The sequence below is a fragment of the Capra hircus genome, chromosome 6 (genome assembly GCF_001704415.2).
Source record: "Capra hircus breed San Clemente chromosome 6, ASM170441v1, whole genome shotgun sequence".
Taxonomy (NCBI): domain Eukaryota; kingdom Metazoa; phylum Chordata; class Mammalia; order Artiodactyla; family Bovidae; genus Capra; species Capra hircus.
The window spans coordinates 6,757,870-6,785,311 of record NC_030813.1 but is presented as its reverse complement, the minus strand read 5'-3'; the positions used below and the strand labels follow the sequence as shown (position 1 = coordinate 6,785,311).

General features: G+C 42.1%; 1 protein-coding gene across 4 annotated transcripts in view; it reads left to right on the top strand.

The window, feature by feature from the left end:
• SYNPO2 (synaptopodin 2) overlaps positions 1-27,442 on the top strand; it is a 202,097-nt gene that overhangs the window by 79,690 nt on the left and 94,965 nt on the right. Inside the window, exon 1 of one of the 4 annotated variants that reach the window (XM_018049179.1) lies at positions 12,971-13,988. The exons of the other annotated variants lie outside the window; for them this stretch is intronic. Within the exon in view, the coding sequence (XP_017904668.1) occupies positions 13,893-13,988 (96 nt within the window). The 5' untranslated portion in view covers positions 12,971-13,892. Of the gene's footprint in view, positions 1-12,970; positions 13,989-27,442 lie in introns of those variants that run through there. 4 annotated transcript variants of the gene reach the window in all.

Sequence of the window (27,442 nt, the reverse complement as noted above, 5' to 3'; positions counted from 1 at the left end):
AAATATGGACGTAGATATAGATATGTGTGTATACATCTGTCTATATTTAGGTATACATGGGGAAATAGAAAGAATAATAGCTAACACTTACAAAGTACTTACTATGTGCTGGGTACTGTCTCAGCATTTTATACATATTAACTCACATGATAAGTCTGTGAAAGAAATATAATATTATCCACATTTTTACAGATGAGGAAACTGAGGTGTAATAAAATATACTGCGGAAGATCACATAGGTAGTAAGTGATAACCAGAACCCAGACGGTTTTGCTCTAGACTTCATAGTTTACCACCATGCCAAACTGCTTCTGTCCTCAGAGGAGGTGCAGTGTAATGAGAAATTTAGATGTTCACATATGCGAAGCTAAATGATAACTCCGTTCCACAATGCAGCATGTCCCATAGTAGTGTGTCTTAGCTGGTGCGTGGGCTCTGAGGTCGCAATAGCTACAGATTTAGAGAATGTGTTTCCCCTACCTGTTTTACTCTGGACTGAGGTAACCAGGAGAAGCTTCCTGGGAAGAGAGGAACTGAGGAACTGGGCCTTTCTAACTGGAAGAATTGGATGAGAGTAGCAGAGAACAGAAGGCATTTTGGGTGAGAGGAAGGTTTGAGCCAATATACACAGCATTGCTAGAGGGGAGCAGCAGGAAGACCAGTCTACAAAGCAACAGGTTAAAGTAGAGAAAAATAGATCTGTTTCCAAAGGTTGCTTAAATCCAGATGTTACAAGGATGTGACTGTCAGGCAAAGAATTTGATTTCATTTCATGGATAAAGCAAAGCTGTCTTAAGAGGTCAAGAGCAAGAGCGGGAAAGAAAAAAAGTATATGGGGAATATTAATCTGGCAACCATGTGCAAGAATAGAAGGGATAAGAAAAAGGAAACAGGGCCTTACTCAGACCTTTGTGCATTTTTCAAGAGGAGGGCCTGGAATTCAAAGATCCATTTTAAATAAGTAAAAAAAATAAGGCATATCTTCTAGGAGTATTTCTCAGGAAGTATCAAGAGGAATTACCTAAACTGCTATGGAAACCTAAGTGGAAACATCAAAGATTATTTCAAAGGTTTTTAACCTGGGAAACACAGACTATATGGAATCCAAGTGAAAAGTAGACACCAACTGGAAAGGAAGAGATTCAGAAGCCATCTTCATGATGGAGACCAGTTTTGAAGGGGACTGATAAAACCTGAGGTAAAGTCCATGTGTGAGGAGTTGGAAGTAGAGGAAAAGTCCTTGTAGATGCAGTTATTAAAGTGGAGGCTGTGGAGTATCAGGATGGTGTAAAACTATGGACTCCAAGAGGGGAGGCGGTTTCAAGGAGTCAACTGTGGTCAACAGTTCTAAGCGTTACAGAGAGGAAGAGGAGAGTGTGGGCACAGAGACTCTCAATGAACCAGGACACTCACATTGCACAGTGTAGATGTAAGTAGTCACAACTTTATTGTTTTAACTTATTTTAATTTTTTCAACCTAAAAATTATTCTTTACTGGGTAGATCACTCCTTTCTGAGATAGCCAGTCAATCTATAATGCTTACTGAGCACTTGTCACAAAACAATAGGGAGGAAACTTAGGGGGAGAGGTGGAGGCAAGTGTAACTCGCAGAACAGTAAAAAGGTTTCTAGAGCACAGAGCTTGAGTGATCTTATTCCCTTCCCTTAGGCACATGGAGGATAGATGCAGGAAGAGAACTTGTTGATGAGAAGCTTATGAACTCACTTACACAATAGATTATAAGAATGTCTGAATTTATTGTAATAATTTTAATTTTTTTTGAAACATTCCTATGAAAGTAGTTCTTAAAAGTTCACTGTGATCTTCCATGGCAGGAACCTAGTGGGTGCTGACTGAGACGGGAAGTGAGGAGTGCTGAGGTCTGTCAATGCACCCACTCATGCTACTGGAGGCCATGTCTCACGTCTCTCTGGTCTTCATTCTGGAAGAGTATGTGCCTGGGAATCAGATCTGGGTTCAAACTCCACCTTCTCCATTTATCAGAATTGTGATTTGGAAAGCCATTAATCCCTCTGGACTTTACTTTTGTCATCTGTGAAGATGGAAGTAGTAACCCTGTATCAAAGATTATTGTTAAATGCTTTGTCCATGTGACACTAAAGACATGGTAGCTACTCTAATTATTACTTAAGAAGGTCCAAAGCCTCTTGCAGAGAAGGCAATGGCACCCCACTCCAGTACTCTTGCCTGGAAAATCCCATGGACGGAGGAGACTGGTAGGCTACAGTCCATGGGGTTGCTAAGAGTCGGACATGGCTGAGCAACTTCACTTTCACTTTTCACTTTGATGCATTGGAGAAGGACATGGCAACCCACTCCAGTGTTCCTGCCTGGAGAATCCCAGGGACAGAGGAGCCTAGTAGGAGGCTGTCTATGGGGTCACACAGAGTTGGACACAACTGAAGTGACTTAGCAGCAGCAGCAGCAAAAGCCTCTTGATGAAAGTGAAAGTGGAGACTGAAAAAGTTGGCTTAAAGCTCAACATTCAGAAAATGAAGATCATGGCATCTGGTCCCATCACTTCATGGGAAACAGTGGAAACAGTGACAGACTTTATTTTGGGGGGCTCCAAAATCACTGCAGATGGTGATTGCAGTCATGAAATTAAAAGATGCTTACTCCCTGGAGGGAAAGTTATGACCAACCGAGGTAGCATGTTAAAAAGCAGAGACATTACTTTGCCAACAAAGGTCTGTCTAGTCCAGGCTATGGTTTTTCCAGTGGTCTTGTATGGATGTGAGAGTTGGACTGTGAAGAAAGCTGAGGCCAAAGAATTGATGCTTTTGAACTGTGGTGTTAGAGAAGACTCTTGAGAGTCCCTTGGACTGCAAGGAGATCCAACCAGTCCATTCTGAAGGAGATCAGCCCTGGGTGTTCATTGGAAGGACTGATGCTGAGGCTGAAACTCCAATATAGGCCACCTCATGCGAAGAGTTGACTCATTGGTAAAGACCCTGATGCTGGGAGGGATTGGGGGCAGGAGGCAAAGGGGATGACACAGGATGAGATGGTTGGATGGCATCACCGACTTGATACACATGAGTCTGGGTGAACTCCGGGAGTTGGTGATGGACAGGGAGGCTTGGTGTGCTGTGATTCATGGGGTCACAAAGAGTCAGACACAACTGAGCGACTGAACTGAACTGAACTGAATGGAAAGGATGGTATTCATCCTGGTTGATTATGAGGCCTGAATAGGGTCAGAAAATCTCAATCCTGATAACCTTTTCCTACATAATAAAATGACTTGCAACTTTAAACTTTTTCAAAGCTGCTCATATCTGCTAATACATGTTATCCTAACAACAAACCTGCGAATCAGTCAGTGTGTTCATTATTGCTCCTGTTCTGCAGATGGAGAGAGAGGGCCTCAGCAAGGGACAAGGACTTATCTCAGTCACTAAGTGGAAAGGTCACAGAGCCTGCACTGAAACCCAGGGCTGCTCATGTTTGTCAGAGCCTGATGGGAAAAGCCAAGAATTTGCTGCCACTTTTCTTGCCAAAATACCCCTCCACTTATGTAGTGAACACAATGCAGAGATGAGCTAATTCTCCAGTCACATCAAAGAGCTGCTTGCTGAACTTTCAACTTTTGGCAAGTTGTGTATGGTTTCTTAACCTCAGCAATTCCTTGACCATTATTCTGCTTTGATTTTTCAAGGCACTTTTCAATTTATTCTTAGCATCTTGAGTAGTAGGCATTGTTTTCATCCTTTTTGCCTCTCAAAAAAAATGTGGTTTACTTGTTTCCAACAGTTGACATTCAGTTTATTCACTCAGTTGTGTCTGACTGTTTGCAATCCCATGAACCACAGCACATCAGGCCTCCCTGTCCATCAACTCCCGGAGCCTACTCAAACCCATGTCCATTGAGTTGGTGATACCATCCAACCATCTCATCCTCTGTCATCCCCTTTTCCTCCTGCCCTCAATCTTGCCGAGCATCAGGGCCTTTTCACATGAGTCAGCTCTTCACATCAGGTGGCCAAAGTATTGGCATTTCAGCTTCAACATCAGTCCTTCCAATGAACACCCAGGACTGATCTCCTTTAGGATGGATTGGTTGGATGTTCTTGGAGTCCAAGGAACTCTCAAGAGTCTTCTCCAACACCACAGTTCGAAAGCATCAATTCTTCGGTGCTCAGCTTTCTTCACAGTCCAACTCTCACATCCATACAAGACTACTGGAAAAAGATGGACCTTTGTTGACAAAGTAATATCTCTGCTTTTTAATATGCTGTCTAGGTTGGTCATAACTTTCCTTCCAAGGAGTAAGCATCTTTTAATTTCATGGCTGCAGTCACCATCTGCAGTGATTTTGGAGCCCAGAAAAACAAAGTCAGCCACTGTTTCCACTGTTTCCCCATCTATTTGACATGTATGATAGGACAGGATGCCATGATCTTAGTTTTCTGAATGTTGAGCTTTGAGCCAACTTTTTCACTCTCCACTTTCACTTTCATCAAGAGGCTCTTTAGTTCTTCTTCACTTTCTGCCATAAGGGTGGTGTCATCTGCATATCTGAGGTTATTGATATTTCTCCCAGAAATCTTGATTCTAGCTTGTGCTTCTTCCAGCCCAGCGTTTCTCATGATGTACTCTGCATATAAGTTAAATAAGCAGGGTGACAATATACAGCCTTGACGTACTCCTTTTCCTATTTGGAACCAGTCTGTTGTTCCATGTCTAGTTCTAACTGTTGCTTCCTGACCTGCATACAGGTTTCTCAAGAGGCAGGTCAGGTGGTCTGGTATTCCCATCTCTTTCAGAATTTTCCACAGTTTATTGTGATCCACACAGTCAAAGACTTTGGCATAGTCAATAAAGCAGAAATAGGTGTTTTTCTGGAACTCTTGCTTTTTTGATGATCCAGCAGATGTTGGCCATTTGATCTCTGGTTCTTCTGCCTTTTCTAAATCCAGCTTGAACATCAGGAAGTTCACAGTTCACGTATTGCTGAAGCCTGGCTTGGAGAATTTTGAGCATCACTTTACTAGCATGTGAGATGATTGCAATTGTGCAGTAGTTTGAGCATTCTTTGGCATTGCCTTTCTTTGGGATTGGAATGAAAACTGACCTTTTCCAGTCCTGTGGCCACTGCTGAGTTTTCCAAATGTGCTGGCATATTGAGTGCAGCACTTTCACAGCATCATTTTTCAGGATTTGAAATAGCTCAACTGGAATGCCATCACCTCCACTAGCTTTGTTTGTAGTGATGCTTTCTAAGGCCCACTTGACTTCCCATTCCAGGATGTCTGTCTCTAGGTGAGTGATCACACCATTATGATTGTTTGGGTCATGAAGATCTTTTCTGTACAGTTCTTCTGTGTTCTTGCCACCTCTTCTTAATATCTTCTACTTCTGTTAGGTCCATACAATTTCTGTCCTTTATTGAGCCCATCTTTGCAAGAAATGTTCCCTTGGTGTCTCTGATTTTCTTGAAGATATCTCTAGTCTTTCCCATTCTGTTGTTTTCCTCTATTTCTTTGCATTGATCACTGAGGAAGGCTTTCTTATCTCTCTTTGCTCTTCTTTGGAACTCTGCTGCTTATATCTTTCTTTTTCTCCTTTGCTTTTCACCTCTGTTCTTTTCAGAGCCATTTGTAAGGCCTCCTCAGACAGCCATTTTGCTTTTTTGCATTTCTTTTTCCTTGGCATGGTCTTGATTCCTGTCTCCTGTACAATGTCACGAACCTCCATCCACAGTTCATCAGGCACTCTGTCTATCAAATCTAGTCCCTTAAATCTATTTCTCACTTCCACTGTATAATCATAAGGGATTTGATTTAGGTCATACCTGAATGGTCTAGTGGTTTTCCCCACTTTATTCAATTTAAGTCTGAATTTGGCAATAAGGAGTTCATGATCTGAGCCACAGTCAGTTCCCAGTCTTGTTTTTGCTGACTGTATAGAGCTTCTCTGTCTTTGGCTGCAAAGAATATAATCAATCTGATTTCAGTGTTGGCCATCTGTAGATGTCCATGTGTAGAGTCTTCTCTTGTGTTGTTGGAAGAGGGTGTTTGCTATGACCAGTGTGTTCTCTTGGCAAAACTCTATTAGCCTTTGCCCTGCTTCATTCTGTACTCCAAGGCCAAATTTGCCTGTTACTCCAGGTGTTTCTTGACTTCCTACTTTTGCATTCTAGTCCCCTATAATGAAAAGGACATCTTTTTTGGATGTTAGTTCTAGAAGGTTGTAGGTCTTCATAGAACCATTCAACTTCAGCTTCTTCAGCCTTACTTATTGGGGCATAGACTTGATTACCGTGATATTGATAGGTTTGCCTTGGAAATGAACAGAGATCATCCTGTCACTTTTGAGATTGCATCGAAGTACTGCATTTCAGACTCTTTTTTGGCTTTGATGGCTACCCCATTTCTTCTAAGGGATTCTTGCCCACAGTAGTAGATATAATGGTCATCTGAGTTAAATTCACCCATTCCAGTCAGATCAGAGTACTGGTTTGGACATATGTGTGTGTTTGTGGCTTCCCCAGTAGCTCAGCTGGTAAAGAAACCACCTGCAGTGCAAGAGACCCTGTTTCAATTCCTGGGTCAGGAGGATCCCCTGGAGAAGGGACAGGCTATTCACTCCAGTATTCTTGGGCTTCCTTGCCAGCTCAGCTGGTAAAGAATCCGCCTGCAATGTGGGAGACCTGGGTTCTATACCAGGGTTGGGAAGATCCCCTGGAGAAGGGAACGGCCACCCACTCCAGTGTTCCTGCCTGGAGAATTTCACGGCTTATTTATGGGCTTTCCTGTGGCTCAGACAGTATGTGTTTGGTAGTGGGGTGGAGAGTGGTTAACAAGAGGAAAGTACAAGTGAAATTTAATCCCAACGATTTTCATACACGTCATATTATTTTAAGTCCTCTGATAAAATGCTTTTCTCTAACTTTGTACACCAAATTAATTGACTGATTCATTACTTCTTTGATATTATACTTGCTAGGCAGGTGTAAGGCCCTAGACAAGCAAGTCTCAGTCTTACCTAATTTTGTCTAATCCTTAGGGTCCTGTGGCAGGTAGGAGTGAAGGCAGGAGGTGGAGGAGAGAGGGTCAGAAGTATGAGACTGCAAGTCCTGAATCCATCTCCAGTGGAGAGGAAAAGGCTCCTGAATAGCTTTGCCTTACAACTTGGCCAGTGTGTGAACCGAGGGAAATTATAGAAAATTCTTCAAGCCTCCTCTTGCAGTCATCACCCGTCTCAGGAAACAGACTGCTTCAGTCATTGTTTCCCTTTTAGAAGCGAGATGACTATAAGAAAAGTTGAAGTTTTCCCTCTAATTGCTCTCCCAAGAGCTTTAGAGGGGTAAGACCTAAAGCACCCTGCCAGCCAGTAAGAGTCACACCTGGGGTTTAAAAAAAAAAAGACTTGTGTTCCTGCATTCTGAAGTCATACATTCAGTTTTATTTTGATTTAAAATGTGCTCCTCTAAATAACAATTTTTGCGTTGTAAAACAGATGACATTTTGATCCCGCATGATATATTTCTATAAAGCTGAAAAGTATTGACTATAAAGTTATTGGTAATACCAAATCTATTATTTCTATGAAAAGATAATATGTATATTTTCCCCAGGAGTGAAGGTGTATTTCCCATTTCCATATCAGGGCATCAGAGGAAAGCAATTTCTTTGAATCATTGCTTTCCATTTCTTTCACTTCACTGACCATCATGGAGGTTTGAATCCTAAATCTAACTTTGTAAGTTTGCTACAAGTTCCAAAGAATTTGCTAAATAGGTTTCAAATGTTAGTCTTTTGTGCCTTGGGAATTAAGAATTAAAAGAAGAGCGATGGTTACTTTTATAGTAAAAACTTGGCACAAAATAAAACAGATTTTTTTCTTTCTTTCTCTTTTTTCCATGTGCTTACCTAAAACAATAAATGTGTGAGTGATTACCCCTGAGTTTTTCCAACAACCTCAAGGAAGTTTACTGGCACTGACAATGTGCTTTTTAGGAAGATCACTATAAACATTCATTTCAATTCAACTATTTTTTAAAAGTTATCCTGGGACAAAGACATGTGAGCGATACACAGGAAACATGAGCCCTAGGCTCTCTCTTTCTAGTCGTCCGTGGCCTCTGTACTATCTGGCCGTTCTTTCCTAGCTCCTCCCCCTCTGCCTACTTGGAGTCTGCAAGGCCCTGTCCTTAGAGTGTCACTGTCTTTGGAACAAGCCTTTTGTCTTCTTTGTCTACATCAGTTATTGTGGGTTGAATAGTGGCCCCAAAGAGAGATGTCAACATCCTAATTCCCAGAACCTGTGAGTGTTACCTTGTTTTGGAAAAGGGGTCTTTGCAGATAGAATTGAATTAAGGAATTTGAGATGAGATCATCCTGGATTCTTCAGGAGGGCCGTAATAATGACAAATGACAAAATGTCCTTATAAGAGAAACATAAGGGAGGGACTTCCGTGGTGGTCCACTGGTTAAGACTCTGTACTCCCAATGCAGAGTGCCACAGGTTCGATCCTTGGTTGGGAACCTAAGATCCTGGACGCTGTACAGCATGGCCGAAATGATTGGATTTTAAAGAATTATAAAAAGAGAGAAACATATGGGAGATTTTACAGACAAAAGAGGAAGTGATATGACCAAAGAGATAGAGCTTGGAGATCTGTGGCCAGAGGCTGCAGTCAAGGACTGCTGCAGCCTCAAAAAAGAGAAACAGTGAGGCATGTACTCTCCCCTGCACGCTCCAGAAGTGCTGCCCTGCAGACACCTTGCCTTTGCACTTCTGGCCTCAGATTGAGAGAATACATTTTTGTTGTATTAAGCTACAAGTGTGTACTCAGTTTGTTACAGCATCCAAAGGAAGTGAGTAAGCTAAGGAATCCCATCTATTTCTCATCTTCAGATTCCATCTATACATTTCAACCCCCAATCCTGACTGTCCTCCGGGGCCACACTCAGGCATCTAACTGTTGTTTCACGTCTGCACTTGGATATCCAATAGACATCTCAAACTTAGTATGGCCAACAGAATTCTTGATTTCTATCTTCTGCATCCACAAATCTGTGTCCTTGTCTTCCCTATCAATAAATGTCACTGTCATCTCAGGCTTAGAGCTTAGGTCCAACTACTTTATGGCTCCAGCAAAGAACTTAAGCATCATGCTTGATTCTTTTCCCTGAACCCCATCTACCTAATTCCTAGATGAATCCTCTTGGCTACCACGCATTGTCTCTGACCTATGTTTCTGTTGTAACCTTCTAATTTCCCCTCTGCCTCTACTCTCTCCTCTTTCCACAAAAGCCAGTGTAAACTTCCTACAGTGTAACTCATTTCTTATCACTCTCTGCCTAAGATGTTCCAGTAGCTTCCCATTGCACTTAGAATAATATCCAAATTTCTTACCTTGGCCAACACCGGTGGTGCTCAACTGGAGGCTATTTGGCTCCTCACAACCCTGAAAACATTTGGCAATTTCTAGAGATTTGTTTGGGTTGCTATGACTATGGAGAGCGTACTGGAGTCTGGAGGATAGAGCCCAGGAATGCTGCCAAATATCTTGCACTGTACACAATTCAACAAAGAATTACCTGGCCTCAAATGTCAACAGTGCCAAGGTTGAGAAACCCTGCCCTGTAGAGTCCACATGAGCTGATACCTTCTATTGCTTGATTTCCTTTTCTCTCTTTGTGTGTGTGTGTGTGTGTGTGTGTGTGTGTGTGTGTGTGTGTGTGTGTGTGTGCGTGCACCTGCTCAGTCAGTTTCTCAGATATGCTAAGCTTATTCCCATCTCAGAGCCTTTGGATATGCTCTCCCTCTGGGCTGCAACATACTTTCCCTAGATCTTTGTGTTTCTGTATCTTCCTTATTGAGGTATGAATTCTAATCCTGCTTCCTCAGAGAAGCATCGCCCATCCAAAGCAGCCCACAGCATCCTAACCCCAGGTGCTCTGCTGCACCAGCCTGTTTTTACCTTCGATATTGCTCTTCTTGGTAGCTCATTTTGTATTTTATGAGTTTGGTGTTTGCTTCTTCCCTCTAAAATTGCAAACTCCTCCAGGGTCTTTCATGTTTGCTTCTGTCTGCCTGCATCGAGAGCAGCACCTGGCACAGAGTAAGTGCTTAATAGATATTCAGCAAATCAAATGTAAAGCAATAGAGGATAGTTAAATAACCCATAACATGTCTGGTCCAAAAGTGATGCAGTGAATCACCAGGAAGCCAGGCTTATGTCTAAGCCCTCATCAGTTTCTAGTATATGGCTCTTAGGATATTATTTTCGTTTAAGTCTTAACACCACTGACAGAATGAGAAGCTAGGGCCTTGTTTGTGGAAAAGATGTTATTTTACTTTTGAATCTATTGTTCTGAAGACAGATCAGGCTTTCACATGGTAGATGACTGATAATCAGCTGTTAATGTGGTTGCATATTTTTAAGCATCCACATAGAATCGATGAATGAATCCCTGAGAGCAGAGAAGCCCACTGAGGGATTGCTTTCAGAGAGAAATGCCAAAAAGGGAACCTATGGTTAGGAATAGAGGAGAAAAGAGTGTCTTCAAAGAAAACGGAGACAACTGATCAGAAAAGTTAAGAGGGAAAAAAGTCTCAGAAGCCCCAGTCATGGCGTAATAGAAGACAGTAAGTATATAAAGAAAGCGTTGTTAATGCATTTTTGGAATTTTATGCTTTTGTGTTGGGGGTGCATGTTCCTTCCATTAATCAGTGAACAGCAAACATTTTTCTGGCAATGCAAAAATAAACTTAGCTATAAAATATCTACCAAGATGGTAATGAATATATTCAATTCTTACTTAGAAAAAATTAAACTCTGCTATGAAATTTCCATAAATTGTAAAAGGTTTAGGATAATCCTCAGATCCTCAATTTTTCTATTATGTATTTTACTTATTATGGGAAAACTTTTGCATTTCTAATAGTGCCAAAGTGTTGGAAATAGAAGTCATTTTTCCCCCCTTTCATCCTGTGTTGAGTGGTTGAGAAATCAGTTAGGGAGATTGGCAAAATTAAGAACTGGCAAGATCTTCCATCTGCCTCAAACTGATCCAGTCATGTTTCCATGTTTGGAAGTGGTTTCTTGGGCTTATCCGCGTTTTGTTGGCAGGTCGTATCTTTGGAGAATGACAGGCACTTTTCTCCCTACCACCCGTTAGCCATGATCCTGGCCTTGAGGAATGCAAACTGTCTGTAATGTCCAGAATCTGAGGGCAAATAAACTGAGGACCAAGAGAAGCTGTGGGGACAGCCACTGAGCAAGAGCTTACTTCATCTCAGGCACATATTATTGACTTGCCTTGCGATAGTGTATTTTGTCCCGTCATATGAAAAGGGAAATTAAAGCAAGGGCATATTTGAAAGTCAGGTAGAGAATAAGAGTCAAACGTGCCTGAGAATGAATTCAGTTATTTCATTTGATTCTAAGAAAGAAGCACTTCTATACCACCTTTAATGACAGAGTCACTCTCATTCCTGAAGTCAGATACTTTCCGCAAGGCATCCTGGGCAGAAATCTATCCTGTCAGATGATCGCAGTGAGTATGCAGACAGTAGTTTCTGTCCTATGTAAGCATATTTTCATCTAGGAAAAACTAAGCTTTAATCCTAGCTACAATTTCAAAGATGGGTATTTCATTTAAGTGCATATTCACACAAGTGAACAGACTAAGAAATCATTTTGCCTGACTTACTGATGTATACTATTAGTAATTGCTATGTCAATGCTTAATATATCTACAATAATAAGGGCAACTTATGACATTTGGATTTTCATGTCTTTAGACCTGGTCCCAAAGCTTATTTTTAAGTTTTGCATCTTTACGTTTCTTTAAACATCAGATTTTACTTATTCTTTCTAATAAGTGATCAAATACACACAGAAATGAGGATAAACCAACTTTTAAAGATTAGTATTATTAAATGTTGTTATAATTTATTCTATTATCTATAAAACCTTTATTGCAGGGTATCCCCAGAGCCTCTGACCTAACAACTTGTATTAAGCTTTTAACAAAGGTCTGGAAACCTTGTTATTCATCTTTGAGTACTGCCTCCAGGTGGATGCACAGTAGCATAGAGGCCAGAGCTGTCCTGGAGACTTTCCGTCCTTGAAATGGGACCCCTTCTATTCAGCCACTGGCCAGGCGATGTGTGGCTCTCACTGAGAGGGGACTGCAGCCTCTAGGGATGTGCATGGCCTGTGCTTAGGAGGAGGACTTCCCATGGAAACCATCCCCTAGGTTTTTTGGGCTCTTCTCAACCTAATTCTAGAAAATGGAGCAAGTGACAATGAAAGTCTGTTAGGGATAAATTGGAGGCAAGGAAAAAAGAAAAACTCACCTGAGGAAACCCGACTCTTTGCAACCCCATGGACCAAGCTCCTCCATCCATGGGATTTTCTAGGCAAGAGTAGTACTGGAGTGGGTTGCCATTTCCTTCTCCAGGGAATCTTCCCAAGCCAGGGATCGAACCCAGGTCTCCTGCATTGTAGACAGACGTTTTACCATCGGAGCCACTGGGGAAGTCCTTGAAAATGGAGCAAGTGACAATGAAAGTCTGTTAGGGATAAATTGGAGGCAAGGAAAAAAAAAACTCACCTGAGGAAACCTTCAGTTTTTATGTATTAGGGTTCCACTCTTATTCTCTTTCTCCTTCCCACCCTTCTTTCCTCCCTCTCTCCATCATCTCTATTTCCATTTCCTTCTTCCTTCCTCTCTCTCTCCCGTTTGATTTTTTCATTAATCTTTGTTAGTTTTTCATGAAGAAGATCTGTGGTAAAGCCATTCGTTTATTCATTCAACAGACAGTAGCTACTCTCTGTTAGACACTGAGCTAGAGTACATATGCTTTTCCAAATAAGGAAATCCCTGCCTTTAGGGGACTCATAGTCCAAATGGGTCACAGACAAGAAAATTAACTTTTATGGCAGAATGATGCCCCAGGAGTTAGCTGGGACTTTCTGACCCCTTGAGATCTGGTGAAGATTAGAAGCACACGATTCCCATGTCGTGTCCATCTGAAGGCCAAAGATTGCCCCGAGCCCTGTTGCGTTTGCAGTGGGCTGTGCTCTGACTTCCTGCCTTCTGATGTTCTCTGCTTCTTGCAGCAGTTTCTTTATCTCTGTCCTGACATAAACCCAAGCTTGGGTCGCAAATCCTGCTCTTCTCTTCTCCCTCTCCCTATCTGCCTCTCCTCTTCCCACACAAAGCCATCCTGAAAACGAAACTGATAATGTTTCAAAACTTGAACTGAGAGTTTTGGGGTCATGGGAGAAGGCAGCAGTCAACTTCAAATGGCACTGGGCCATCCCTGTCGTGGGTCGGTCGGTCCCGGTCACCGGAGCTCTCCCGTCGGTTTCACCCGCGCAGCGCCCGCACCCGTGCCCGTCCTCGCCCGCGCCGCCCTCCCCACTCTCCCGCGCAGGCCCCCCTCTTGCAGTGAGCTCTCCCGCCCCCACACTGCAGCTCTGGGGTGCTCTTGCGGTCTGTTGTGCAGAGTCATTCTGTTCCTTGCAGGCAGTTCAGATCCGGGCTATTTTGTTTCTGCCTAAATCCGCCCTGATGCTCAAGCGAGGGGCTTTTCATGGTAGAGAATCCACTCTCTGTTCTCCGTACAGAAGGCAGTTGTGGTTGCGCTGTTTCTCCCTCCTTCACGTGTACTGACCCACTTAGACACCCAGTCAACAACATTTGCTGGGTGTCTGCTATGTATCAGGTACCATTTTAGGTCCGGGAGTAAAATTTCGAAAAGCAGAGGCACCGAGGTCCTGTCCTCTGTGGATGTACGCTCCTGGCGGTATGCACCGGATGCTAGAAGAGAGAGCGGTGGAATTACAGATCAGAGAACGCCAAGCGTGACCGGACAGGCTGGGTTGATCTAGGTGGATCCTAGGATGGCGGTTCAGACAGAGCGACTCGGTGACAACGGCCGTGAAGTTCTCCACCAACCAACCGTTCAGGCTGCTGGTATGAAAAGGGAAACAGAAAAGGTGGTTGCTTTCCGTCATCTCTCCCTCTCGCTCCCATGCCTCAATACTCAAGCAATATGTTTCAGGCAAGAAGAAAAGGCATTCTCTCCCTCAGTTTGCATTTCAGGGTGGAGTCCACAGCCAGGACAGACCTGGATTGGTTTCCCTCACCAGAGGCTAGGTTACAGGAGCATAGCTCCCCCCTCACCCGGGCAGATCCCAGGTGAGGGGCGAACTTCTCTGCAGGCTCCCCTAGACAAGGGAAGCCAGGGTATGACTGGAAGGTCGGGTCATGAAAGAGCTGTGGGATTTAGGATTGGACCCCAGAGCTGCTGCTGGGTCATATGGAACATTTATGCAAAACTAAAAAAAAAAAAAAAAATGCCACTTCTTCTGGGATGATACAACCCAAATATGGGGGGCAGGGCTTGGAAAACGAAAGATTGCCCCAAACAGTTCCCTTTGGGCAGGGTGCAATCTGAACAATGGTGACCTGGTTTGTTCTGGGTTGTTCAGATTCTGTAAATTTATAAATGGATGAAGTTCTCCCAGGACCTGAGTCCACTGATGTAGTGGAAGAGTGGGTCCTTCCTCACAAGGCTCTAAATGATTACTTAGTAACATGGAAGTGTTTAAGGATCTGTACCTCGCGATGGGTACATCTTTTTCCTCCTTCTTATCCGGTTATTTAAAAATAACAGTAACAATGGGTAGCTTTACTGAGCATGCTTGACAGGTTTTAAACACTGTGTTATATTGTTTACAGAAATTAAGTCAATGAATTCTTAGAATAACCCTGTAACTTCCTGCTGCTGCTGCTAAGTCGCTTCAGTCGTGTCCAACTCTGTGTGACCCCATAGACGGCAGCCCACCAGGCTCCGCCGTCCCTGGGATTCTCCAGGCAAGAACACTGGAGTGGGCTGCCATTTCCTTCTCCAACCGTGTAACTTAGGTGGGTATTATTAATCCCACTTAATGTTGCAGAGAAGGAGGCTTAGGTGGTTGAACTAGTTAGTGGTTTCTAACTTAGAGCCCATTTTAACTCCCATTCTATCCTGGCTATTGTGGTGGTTGCCATTCCCTCCTCCAGGGGATCTTCCCAACCCAGGGATTGAACCTCCATCTCTTACATCTCCTGCATTGGCAGGCAGGTTTGTTTGTTTTTAGCACCACCTCTGTATAATTCTGTTAGTTATTAGCCATCTCCTCAAGAAATCACAAGATATATAGCATTTCAAGTAAAGTTTATAACACCAGAGCCTCTGTGGTGGTATTCCCTTTGACTTTGAAAAACCTTCTACTTTATAAGAAACATAGAGTCTACTTAAAACGTAGACCTCTGTCTATATACACCTTTAACCTTTCTTAGAGAATGTGACATAATGAGGATAAACAGCTAATCCATAAAATGTCTAATTTTGGTGGAAAATATGTAACATCCGATATATTAACATCCAAATAAGATAACCTAATGTTCTTGGTTATTGGTTTCCAGAGACTGTTGTACACATTTCCTTGTTTGGCCTTGGAAGAATTTGCTTGGGATTTCAGCCTGGCCCTTGCTGAAAGACTGCAGACTTAGAACAAAGCAAGCTGGCTAAGAACAAAGCAACTAGTAAAAATGAAAGTAAGAGCTCTTGAGCCCGAGGCTTAATGTGTGTTCTTTAAAGACGGAAGAAATTGCTGCAGGGGTCAGGAGAAAGTCACTGGTGGCCCCTGAACTTACTATTGTCAATCAGACCTCCCGTTCCAGATGGGTAAACAACGACCAGAAATGAAACGTTTCAATGTGACAGTTACAGCAGTGTCCTGGCTTCACTGAGATGTCTGTTCTATCAGAGGTTCTTTCACCACTGGGCATACAACCATGTCTCCTGATGCTGACATCCCTACATCAGTAGGGAAAGTGAATGACACACTTTCCAGACTGAAGCCTAGACTTTGGAAGATCACAGCTAAGAAAGCATCCATAGCCAATTCTGGCCTCATTTCGTAACATTTCTAACCAAGATCCAGTGCTGGAGAGAAGGAAAGGGGCCAGATTTAAATGAGTTTGCTGAGGTTCAAAGAGCAGTGTGAGGACTTCCCTGGCAGTCTAGTGGCTAAGATTCTGGGTCCTCAATGCCAGGTGCTCGGGTTCAATCCCTGGTTAGGGTGCTGGAACTGGCATAGCCAAAAAAAAAGAGCAGTGTCTTCTTTCGGTCCTGGGGTTAGGGTTAGGAAGCGACAGGGTCCTGCTTTCAAAGATCATGAAATATATATTGATTTGCCACAGGCAGAGAAGAATTTAAAGCTTCAAATATCTGATGTTAGCAGGGAACTCTGCTCAGTGTTATGTGGGAGGGTGGATGGGAGGGGACTTTGGGGGAGAATGGATACATGTATATGTATGGCTGAGTCCCTTTGCTATCTATCTGAAGCTATCACAAGATTGCTAATTGGGTACACTCCAGTACAACATAAAAAGTTTAAAAAAGACAACAAAAACCAAGTATGTGATATCACTGGGTTTATTTTCTTCTCTGGGTTTGATCCCTGGGTCGGGAAGATCCCCTGGAGAAGGCAATGGCACCCCACTCCAGTGTTCTTGCCTGGGAAATCCCGCGGATGGAGGAGCCTGGCAGGCTACAGTCCACAGGGTCACAAAGAGTCGGACACGACTGATCGACTTCACTTTCACTTTCACCTCTTGAAACTTTTGCAGAAACAAAGATCAAGATCATCTGAATACTACTGCATTTCCAAGTTAGTATTCCTAGACCTTTGTGGCAAAATAAAAAAGTGAAGAATGAGAGGAATGAGGAGACTACTCTTCTGCTTGTAGTTTAACCCCTATCCAGTTGAGAGAATCCAGTTAACTTTCCAGGTCGGTTAAAGAGAGGGGCTTGGCTCATTAGTTGACCTCAAGGGCCTATGTGCCTCTTAAACTCATTGCTAATATGAACACAGCACTGTCTCTGATAGGCTACCACAGTTTTCTATCTCCTGTGCTACAGAGGTAAATTTGAGATCAAGATCCCAATGTAGTGTTATCTTCACTTTTCTGTTATATTAAATTGAACTGTAAGTCCCTGAATTGCTGGGTAGATAGCTCATTGTACTTTGTAAACATTCTATATGGCTACGAAAATGAATCTGAGACAAAAAAAAAATGTACTGTCTTTCAAACCACCTACATGTGTCATGTTTAAAATGGAAAATGCAGTTGTATGGAAATAAACAGTTCTCTCCAGATTGTATTAAAAGGTTTATGTGATCCACTAATAGTGCATTTACTGCCCTCTGCTGCCTTAAGGAGAAAAAGCCTAGACGTTTCACTTACGGTCATTGGTATGAATGCTCGCTGGCGTATTCCAAGTGTAACACTACCTAACTTGGAAAATCCCAACAATGAAGTGGCCAATGGCTTGAAACCAAACAAGCACTATGTTCTTGTGAGTCAGGATTTTCTAAAGTCTTCTCAGATTTTATTAAGTTCTGGGTGTTCTTTCTACAAGATTACTAATACATGGAAGTAGCTGTTTATTTAGAAGTGGATTACAGGGTGTTTTTAAAAAACAGATCGGTTATCTTTTAAAACATGAAAAAATTAGTAGAAATGGCAACAAAAGTGATTTATTAATAGATGAAAACTTTCCATGTGAGTGAAGCGCAATAGAATTGCTTTGCAGTGATATTCTATTGTTTGCATTTTAATATTGGGTGTGTAATGCATTGGAGAAGGAAATGGCAACCCACTCCAGGATTCTTGCCTGGAGAATCCCAGGGAGAGAGGAGCCTGGTGGGCTGCCATCTATGGGGTCACACAGAGTCAGACATGACTGAAGCAACTTAGCAGCAGCAGCAGCAACATAAGAAAAACTATGAGCGATTTTTATAGTTTCAATTATACCATCATCTACTTTTAATTAATAATATTAGGTGACATTTCTGTTCATTCTCTAGGGCCTCTGTTTAATAATGATAACAAAAGATAACACTGACATTCATGCAGTTTCCTGGAGATGTGCTTGTAATTGTATTAATTACTCACCTAACAGAAGCATTTACCTGAAATCTTATCACCCCTGAGTTACAAATTATCAGCAGATTTCATTCACTTAACAATTATATGTCAAATGCCTACCATGTACCAGGTACAGACTCTTGGATGAGTAAACTGAATTTCTGACTTGAGGTAGTCAACAGTTTAGTGAGAGCAAAATGTATTATTGAAACATTTCCACAGACTGCGCTTCTGTCTATGTCAACCTGGAGTTCCAGGAGTTTGATTATTTCCCATCAGGGTCCAGGGCACTAGTGACTAATTCTGTCATGCAGTACTCCCCACTAAAAACTAAGAAAAACAAGAATGGATTTTGCATCTTCATTTTTTTAACCTCATTTTTTTTCACTTCATTCTTATTCTTTTAATAACTTGATACCTCCCTTGGAGAAGATGTATGCATGCATCTTTCCTAACTCACCAAACACAAACGTCTCTGTAAATAATAAACAGATAAATATACTTCTAAGTGCACATAACCTTATTTTATTGTTACAAGTTGAGAGCAGTTGTAGTAGAAAACTGACCCTGCTGTATCCAATTACTGCCAAAACAGAGAGCTACATTCCAACATTCCAGAACCAAGGTGAATGATTTTGGTAAATGAGTCTGACATTTAGCTGGCTGGGAGTCAATAAACCTATTTAGCAAGTTAGTTTATTTGGTTACCAAGAGTGTGTTTTGAAAACACAACGAATACTGAAGGGGCTTTGCTTAAATCTTCAAATGCCATATAAGGAATACCCAGGAATACATATAATACTCAGAAATACATATAAGGAATACTCAGAAATACATATAAGGAATACTCAGAAATACATATAAGGAATACTCAGGCTCCATGTTGAATACTTTGATAAGTCTTTCCCTTTTGTTACAGTTAAGGTAGGCATTTAGTTACCCTTGCTTCAAAAGATTTCCAGGATTAAGCTGATGAGGTCATACTGTAAGATGTGAAATGGGGGGCCTTGGTTACCTTTCCATATTTATGACCTCTGAACAACCCCAGACTTCTTGAGCATCTTAGCCAAGCCCGGCCTGTCTCTGTATTTGGCCACCTCTGTCTTCCAGTGTGGACACAGTGGCCTTCTATCTGGGTGACTTCTTGCAGTCTCTTCCACCCTGCAGCCAGCATGGTTCTTCAGCTAGCTGAGTCACAGGAATAAGGCGGCAAGTGTACCGTTTACCTGCTGTCCGTCAGCACTTACCAATATCCAATTGATGTAAACCAGTCTAAACTAAGGAATATTCTAAGAGCAAGTTCTGTAATTTTTTGTATAAAAAAATAAACATTGTGAAATTTTAGGGGGCAATAATGAATCACCCCCTTTTAATTTCTGAATCAATTAAGAGATAGACCAGAGTAAGATGGAGCTAGGAAAAAAAAAAAAATCAGCTTTATTATTGGTAAAGTTGGCCTGGAGAACATGGTTTGAACCACATTGGACTTTCTACAGGTTCCCTTCATCTTGGAAGTATTTGCAAGTGCAAAGAAACCTGTTCTACCTGGAAGAGTTATAGGTGCTCTATATCTCCTTGCCAATAAATGAATGAATGAAGCAACCAATCAAAAAAGTTATTTCTGCTTTCCTCAGAGGAACTTCCACATAAATTCCAGAGTACATGGAATCTTTTAATTTGTTTTGCTCCTCAATGATTCTTTGCCTCTCTGGACTTGCTGACTACTAGCACAGCACTCTCAGAGGAGGCACAAAGCTGCAGTGGCTTCCAGACTGTCACCTCTGGTGCCAGTGAGAGGTCCTGTTAGCTCCTTTTCCGCTTCCTCCTCTGCTTTCATCTTAAAATACAGCATGTTGTTTTCTGGTGGGAAGGTAGATACATTTGATATTTGAGATCTGCTCAGTGCCTCAGGCCAGCTGTTTTGGCTCAAGTAGGATTAATTTAAACACCAGCTCTGGTTTAATAGCTTATTATTAATCAATCAACAGATATTTATTGTGTGCCTTTTAAGCAAAGCAAAGAAAAATGCAAAACAAATCCATGACTCTTAAGAACTGGGAGCCACATCCTGCTGATGGTTATGTTACGCCAGTGTTTCAAGACAGCAGAGGACTGAAATGCCTAACTTGCATAGTCTACCTTCCTTTTAGGCTTTAATTTCAGATTATCAATTTTAGTCACAATAAATGTAGCCTGGAAAATGTGACTTTGACCTGAGGCTAATAGTACTTCCTTTTAGGGAACTAACATGTTTTAAGTTAGGCTAATATAACATTTCCTTTAGGAAATTAAGATTTATTAGATTAAAGTTAATTCGCCTCTGGTGATGGGCCTCCTGACTCACCCGTTCACAGACAAGAAAGCTGGCAACAAGAGCAGAAGCCCGGCTGACCCTACTGGGGGAAGTTTGCTTACTTCCTGGCTCCTGAAGCACAAGTGAGCCACTGTCCATGAGCATAGCCATTCAAACCAGTAAGAGAAAGGATTGGCTATCACTAGCTTTACAATTCACTGACCTTACTCCTTGGGGAAATGATGGCTCTATTCACTGACCTCACTCCTTGGAGAAACGATGGTGCGTGGCTTTCAGGCTCTTAACCAATCAGGTTAGCTCCCTCTATGACAGGAGACATCTAGAAGTGTCATATGGTCCCGCCTGAGGGGGGAATGAAATTTCCCTCTTTTAAGAATGAAAAGGGGAATGAAGGTCTCCCCAGTACCAAATTACTCTACAGGGGTAGACTTCACAGGGCAGTTCCAGTGACCATCACAGTGCTCTGCAGATTGCCCTGAACACAACTGCACATTTATATGTAGAACACTGCTTAATTTCTTAAGAAATTCTGATATAAGAATGATCTTAACTCTCATCGGAACAAAGAAGACAGGACAATAGTTACCATTCATACAGAAAGAGATCAGAGCCTACAAACAAAATCTGATCTCCTTATGTTTCCCATTTGGGAAAATAAAACCTTTTATTTATTTTTATCTTCCCCCACCCCAGCCTCAAAATGTGGGAGCTAATTTGAAATAACCCATAAGGAAGCCTAGTGAATCTGTCTCTCGTGTTTGATTCCAGTTTCTTTCCATCACCGTAGCATTCCTCTCCTGGGGTTGTTGTCAGGTTTAAAGAGGTATCATGCTTGAAAACGTTTCACCCGTAACCAAACGTTTTAAGTCGCATATCTCTGGCTTTGTGTCCTGGCTCTCCCATGTCCTGGCTCTGGCCTTGGCAAAGCCACTGTGGCCTCTCTGAGGCTGAGTTTGTCTCCGTCTTGGAGTGAGTGCTTATCAATCTCAGTGCCTCCCCTGCAACCATTAGAAAAAAGTAGACGTCATAAAATCAGAAATACATATTTTATAGGCTGGGTCATCCCCGCCAGCCTCCTGCTTCGTCTCCACATCCGCACCATTATTTTTTGCAGGCAGCAGATGTAGCAGAAAATATTTGAGCTTTTGAGTGAAACAGTCATGGGTTTGAATTTCTGTTCTGCTGTTCATGAGTTGTGTGACCATGGGTAAGTCATCCAGAAGATCACATCTGTTTTACTGTGCTAAAAGATGTTATCATAGTGAGAAGAGAGACCTATATTCAGACTCATGTCTGAAAGAAGAGAATTATAGTACCACCATCAGACTTTTTCCCCCCTTTTAGAAAGTAGTTTATACATTAGAGAAGTTTCATGTCTTCGATGAGTCATTCACTTGTAAGGCATACCTGTGCATTATGTCCGTGTATACACACACACCACACTCACATAGAGGTCAGCTTCCTTCCAGGTTTCTTTGGAAAAGCCACAGCACGGTGCCAGTGATAACTGGCAATTTCTCTTACTGTGATGAGTGAGGATGGGTTAATCCTTATGCCTGTCAGCTTTGGCCAACCACCAAAAATATTTCCCTTCATCAAACTGTAAATATGTGTCCTGCCAAGTACTTTCCACTTAATTTTTTAAGCGTCATGTTTGTCATTGGAAACTTTATGCATGTATGCTGAGTTATTTACTGAACTCAGAGTATTATTGGACAAATGCCAGTTCATATCCAAGAAACTCCCCCTCATGAAAGAACCCACCTTAAATAACCACATTTTCCCTTCCTTCCTTCATTTTATTTTTTTTAAACAAAGTTTTTAATTTTAATTAGGATCAGAACTAAAAGAAACCTAGTTTCGTCCTGGAGTTACATAAAAGTTGTATTGATTACACCCATCACTGGTCTCTACACTTATAAGCTAAAAGAACCATACTGAAATAAGCAATCTGCCATCACTCAGACAAAATATAAATTCTGTATTGATCTGTTTTCACAGAAAGGGAAGGCAGGTGTTAAGGTTCCCATTTTGCAGCTGAGGACACTGACTTAGACACGGTCAGCCACTGGCTTATCGTGGTCACCGATCTACACTATGGAAAGGAAAACAGAATTTAAATTAAAGTCCAACTCAATAATTATCATATCTGATCTAAGAAGAGAGGCATTTTGCAGCACTTTCAGTGTTTTAGCACCCAAGGGGGATGATAGCAGCAGCCCTTGGGCCGCTTTTCTCGGTGGGATGGGATGGGAGAGGCTCACACGGGTGCTGAATCATCAGCGTTCTCAAGCACGAGATTCCATACTTAGGCACCGAGGTGGACTTTTTAAGAGCCAAGTTGTATAACAGATTCTTTTATTATGAATATTCAGTCCATCCATAACTCCCTTCCCCATCCTTGGCCCCTGGCCCAGCAAACACCCAGCCCCAGAATATTGTGTCAAACAGTGGACCACTTGCCAGATTAGGACTGAATTCCCCTATAGCTCCCTCAACCATAGGCATGAGTTGACTCCGACACCCATCCCAGACAGATCGTTTAACTCTGATCCTCTCATTCGCCTTCTAGCCTCACTTCAGCAATTCAGCTGATTTTAAAACATGCCTCTGCTTGAATGCTTACTAACAACATACTCAAATATAATCAGTGCTATTACTGAAACATCTTGGAAAGAGAACTGGGATTTTAGGGTTCTCTCCCCACTCTGTTGATTCCCCTTCCTAGATTTCTTTGCTTCCACCAATGACACCACCATACTTACAAGTTTGCAGTTGATTTCTGCTTCTCTAAAAATCAGGTCTGTCACTGAGTCTACAGTTTTTGCTTCATATGGTATTTCTTATCACCTTCCTTTGGGTTATTATAAAGTCCAGTCCAGGCTCTCATCAATTCAAATGTGCACAACTTTAATGGTTTCTCAGTTTCTCTCTCTTCAGCCTTTTCCTCTCCAGTCCGTCCTGCATGAGTAATAACTTCTCATCACTGTTGGGTTATATGCAAGTGCCTCACCCCAAATTTAAAATCGTCTTTAATGTGATTTCACGTCACTGTTGTTGTTTAGTTGCTAAGTTGTGTTCGACTCTTTGCAACCCCATGAACTGCAGCACGCCTGAGTTTGCTCAAACTCATGACCATCGAGTCTGTGATGCCATCCAGCCGTCTCATCCTCTGTTGCCCCTTTCTTCTCTTGTCCTCGATGTTTCCCAGCATCAGGGTCTTTTCCAACGAGTCAGTTCTTTGCATCAGGTAGGCAAAGTATTGGAGCTTCAGCTTCAGCATCCATCCTTCTGATGAATATTTAGAGTTGATTTCCTTTAGTATTGACTGGTTTGATCTTCTTGATGTCCAAGGACTCTCAAGAGTCTTCTCCAGCACCAAAGTTCAAAAGCATCAATTCTTTGGTGCTTTTGATCCAACTCTCATATCCATACATGCCTACTGGAAAAACCATAGCTTTGACTATATGGACCTTTGCTGGCAAAGTGATGTCTCTGCTTTTGAATACATTGTCTAGGTTTGTCATAGCTTTTCTTCTAAGAAACAAGCGTCTTTTAATTTCGTGGCTGCTGTCACCATCCTCATTGATTTTGGAGCCCAAGAAAATAAAATCTGACAGTTTCCACATTTTCCATCTGTTTGCCGTGAAGTGATGGGACCAGATGCCATGGTCTTAGTTTTTGGAATGTTGAGTTTTAAGCCAGCTTTTTTACTTTCCTCTTTCACCTTCATCAAGAGGTTCTTTAGTTCCTCTTCACTTTCTGCCATTAGAGTGGTTATCATCTGCATATCTGAGGTTGTTTATATTTCTCCCAGCAATCTTGATTCCAGTTTGTGCTTTCATCCAGCCGGTATTTCACAGGATGTACTCTGCATATAAGTTAAATAAGTAGGGTTACTATATACAGGCTTGACGTACTTGTCTTCCAATTTGGAAACAGTCTGTTTTTCCATGTCTGGTTCTAACTGTTGCTTCTTGTCCTGCATACAGGTTTCTCAGGAGGCAGGTGATGTGATTTGGTATTCACGTCTCTTTAAGAACATTCCACAGTTTGTTGTGATCCACACAGTCAAAGGCTTTCGTACTGTCAATGAAGCAGAAGTAGACTTTTTTTTTTTTAATTCCCTTACTTCTGTGATCCAATGGATGCTGGCAATCTGATCTCTGGTTCCTCTGCCTTCTCTAAATCCCGTTTGTACATCTGGAAGTTCTTGGTCCTTCTACTGCTAAAGCTTGAAGGATTTTGAGCATCATCTTGCTGGCATGTGAAATGAGTGCACCTGTAAGGTAATTTGAACATTCACATCACTAATTCACCTTTATTTTCAACGACCTGTCAGACACACCTTCCCACCCTTGTGAGGTCAAGCTCTGCACCTCTCAAGAATACACTATGCTTTTTCCTACCACTGTTGTACCATACTTAACACTGTGAGTCACACGTAGCCCAGATACTTGGTTAAAGGACTGCACATGGATGGCTAAATAATTTGGGAGACAGATTCCCTAATCTGTCTGGTACTAGTACTAGATTGAAGCTGAAGCTCCAGTACTCTGACCACCTAATGTGAAGAGCTGAATAATTGGAAAAGACCCTGATATTGGGAAAGATTGAAGGCAAAAGAAGAAGAGGGAAGCAGAGGATGAGATGGTTGAATGGTGTCACCGAGTCAATGGACATGAATTTGAGCAAACTATGGGAGATAGTGAAGGGCAGAGAGAAGCCTGGCGTGCTGCAGTCCATGGAGTCACGAAGAGTCGGACATGACTCAGCAACTGAAGAACAAGTACTGAAGGAAAGAAAGTGTAACAGTGGAGTTTGGGACAGATATGAGAACAGAAAACTGGGGGCAGTCTGGAGCAAGCAGTTCCTTTCAGAAAGAGCCAGACTTCAAGGGTGGGGATGGACCAGTATATGGATGACAGACAGATATGCAGAATCCAAGACAACCATTCTGAGAAACCTAGTTATACGGACAGTTCCAGGGATAGCTATTAACTGGTAGTAGAGTCCAAACATTCAAGTGAAACAAGATTTCCATCCTGGGGAAAGGAGGATGTATGAAAAGGGCGAGAAGAGACTCCCATTGCAGAAGAGCTGGTAAGTCACAAAGAGTGAGACCAGCAGGAATATACTTACAGGATTGTTTCTGTAGAACAAGGCAGAAGCTTGTCAAAACTGAGTCACCCAATGAAAGCCTACCGGCAAGGAAGCCAGTCTTGTGCCTCTGACACCCAAGGCTAGGAGTATGTGTTTCAGAGCCTGAGAGGCAATCTATCACAGTAAACGATTCTGGACTTGAATTTTCTTCTCCTGCCACCAGATTTATGATCCTGCACGAGTTGCTTAGCTTAACTTTTGTGAGCCTTGATTTCTTGATATATTTGTGTGTTAGTTGCAAATGGGTTGCCATTTGCTTCTCCAGGAGATCTTCTCGACCCAGGGATCAAGCTCAGGTTTCCTGCACTGCAGGCAGATTTTATATCATCTGAGCTACCAGGGAACTGGGGAAAACAATATTTTACAGATTTGGTATGATGATTAAATAAAGTGCCTGCTGTGGCACCTATCACTTAATAATAGGCCTGCTGCCCTGTCAGAGCTGCTGAAACCACGCATGCCCACGCAAAGGACTGACCTACTGGCTGAGGTGGGGCTAAGCCTGTAGGTGGGACCTAGCCAATCCAGACAGAGGACGGAGAAGAAAGAGCCCAGAAGCAAGAAGTCAGGCAAGGCCAGATGCTGGGATGTTTCCCTTCCCCGTTCTTCTCTCATTTCTACCAATGCTGAACATGACTCACTCTCAACCCAGGCCCGCATTTTCTGAGAAGCCAGCTCTGCGCTGAGGATGCCTTTGTTCTTTTAGCCCCTTTTGAGCAGGCTTCTTGCTGTGCAGTACTTGGCCCTGTGTAGTGCTGCAGTCCCAGTTTTGACATGTCAATTAATCCCTAAGGTTCATGGTATTGCTGTTTGCAACCTTGCAACGACTTCCATTCAGGAGTTCTGCAAAGCTGTCTTGAGGTAGTGGGTCACTAGCCAAGTGAGTGAGCCCAGGAATCCAGCCCCATTGTTGTCCAGCATACCTCTGATGATGTCAAGTTGTTGCTGCATGAATATTTCGTGGCAGGGATATGCTGTTGCGGAATTTGAGAATTGGGAATTTTCTAAATTCTCCAGATGAATTCCTGAATAACCTCAGGGGCCTACAATATGATGATTTATTGATTTTTAGATTCCTCTTATTCTTTAGTCAGAGTTAGTCAACTAAATTTCAAGCCTTTTTATGAATGAGCTGAGTTTTTCTTATCTCAGTTCCCTGAAAATTTAGCCCAAAGTTGCCTTCAGAACAAGTATTCAGCCTGTAATTGTTGAATTAATTCAATGACTGCATCTTGTTACCATTTTAATTTTTGTAATTATAGACAGTCATTTACTCTAGTTGTCTAGTTACACCTGACATAAAATGTGACGTTTTCCCTAGCATGGTAAACAGGGAAGTAAAATACAAAAGAATTGGGTGTAATACTCATTTTTTTTTAAATAAGAAAAGAACTACAGACTATTTGTAAGGAAATTTACATTATCTTGTTCTGTTTACAGACTGTGTCTGTCTTCCAATAGATTTTCCGCTTGTTCTAATGACTTGCTGAAATGGAAAAATACTCAACCTCCTTTACAAAGTAGTGATTATGAGTACCTAACCACATCTCCCTGCTTCCAGATTATGTTTTTTCACTTTAATTTTAAAAGAATGTTCCTTTACTTTGGAAAATGATGGCAGGACTTTATGGCTAATTACAGGTACAAATATATCACACTAATTACTCCAGGCATGACACCACACACACACATTTAGCCCATCCGCTGAAAGGTGGCTATAATGTTTTTATGTGTAGGACTCTAACTTTTTTCATTTTGTCCAACTTATTGTTTCACCCTGTGCAGTGACTTTGAATTGAACTGCATTTTTTTCCAGTACTACTTCCCACCACGCGCACATTTCCAGTGCCATCACTCTAAGTCAGACTTCCACCATTTGATACCTGGGCTAGCCTGATAGTCTTCCAGAGGCTATTTTGGATCGGCCACTTTCCCTTTTAAATATTCTGTGCATTGTTTCTGTGCTTGCAGCCATAAAACCCCTCCCTCCCC